Here is a 1,341-nt window from a genome sequence, read left to right on the forward strand (position 1 = left end):
CCCCTCCCCCTCCCGCGGCCTGGCCCCGGTGAGCCCGGCGGTGCCGCGACAGGCTGGAGGAGTACTTGAAGTCCTTGCCGCAGAGCGGGCACCGGTACCCCCGCACGTCGGCGTGCCTGCGCCGGTGCGCCGCCAGGTTGCAGGACTTGCCGAAGCGGCGGCCGCACTCGGTGCAGGCGTAGGGCCGCTCGCCGGTGTGGACCCGCCGGTGCACCGCCAGGTCCCGGGCCTTGACGTAGCCGCGCCCGCAGTCGGCGCAGCGCCACGGGCGTTCGGCCGTGTGCCCGCGCTGGTGCACCAGCAGGTCGCTGGAGCTGGCGTAGCCGCGCCCGCACTCCCCGCAGCGGTAGGGCCGCTCCCCGGTGTGGACGCGCCGGTGCGCCGCCAGCTTGGCGGCCGTGGCGAAGCCGCGGGGGCACGCCGGGCAGGGGAAGGGGCGCTCGCCGGTGTGCACCCGCCGGTGCTTGGCCAGGTGCGAGGGGTAGTGGAAGCCCTTGCCGCAGTCCGGGCACCGGTGGCGCGGGGCCGGCTCGTGCACCCGCCGGTGGTCGGTGAGCCGGCTGGCGTTGACGTAGCAGCGCCCGCACTCCGGGCACCGGTGCGGCCGCTCCCCGGTGTGCAGCCGGCGGTGGTCAGCCAGGCTGCTGGAGTAGCCGAAGGCCCGGCCGCACACCGGGCACAGGTAGGGCCGCTCGGTGGTGTGCACCCGCTGGTGCTTCACCAGGGCGTAGGACTGCTTGAACGCCCGGCCGCAGACCTGGCACGGGAAGGGCCTCTCGCCCGCCGGTCTGCACCGGTGCCGCGCCAGCCCCCCGGGGCTCCGGCAGTCCTTGCCGCAGCCCGGGCACGAGGTAGCCAGCCCCCCCGCGGCGTGCAGCAGCCGGTGGCGCCGAAGGTGGCACAGTTGGTTGAACCCTCGCCCGCACACCGGGCACTGGTAGGGACGCTCGCCTGTGTGCGTCCTGCGGTGCGTCTCCAGGAGCGACGGGGAGCCAAAGGACTTGGGGCACAGCGGGCAGCGGTGGGGTTTGCCCCCCGGGGTGCCCTCCTCCCCCTCCCCCTCTTCCTTCTTCACCCTCTCCTCCTCCAATTCCACCTTCCCGTCTTTCGCGTTACTCTCCATCTCCTCTAGTTCCTCCTCTTCTTCGGCCAGACTCTCCACCGTCCCCTCTTCCTCCTCCCTGTCTCTCTTCATGTCTTCGTCCTCTTCTGCCTCCTCCTCATCCATGTTCACCCCTTCCTGCGGCTCCCTCTCCAAACGACCCGGCCGAAGGTCAAATGAAGCACACGACTGGAAGAGAGAGAGAGAGAGGGAGAGATGGGGAGAGAGAGAGAGAGGGA

At 72.0% G+C, this 1,341-nt stretch overlaps 1 protein-coding gene across 1 annotated transcript; it reads right to left on the minus strand.

Annotated features, from left to right (window-relative positions):
* Positions 1-4: 4 nt before the first annotated feature.
* LOC122545055 (zinc finger protein 664-like) lies at positions 5-1,289 on the minus strand (the record flags this gene model as incomplete). Its single annotated transcript, XM_043684257.1, has 1 exon — positions 5-1,289. A coding segment is annotated over exon 1 (1,224 nt), but the record flags the coding sequence as incomplete, so codon positions are not given.
* Positions 1,290-1,341: the final 52 nt, after the last annotated feature.

The sequence above is a fragment of the Chiloscyllium plagiosum genome, unplaced genomic scaffold (assembly GCF_004010195.1).
Source record: "Chiloscyllium plagiosum isolate BGI_BamShark_2017 unplaced genomic scaffold, ASM401019v2 scaf_80417, whole genome shotgun sequence".
NCBI lineage: Eukaryota > Metazoa > Chordata > Chondrichthyes > Orectolobiformes > Hemiscylliidae > Chiloscyllium > Chiloscyllium plagiosum.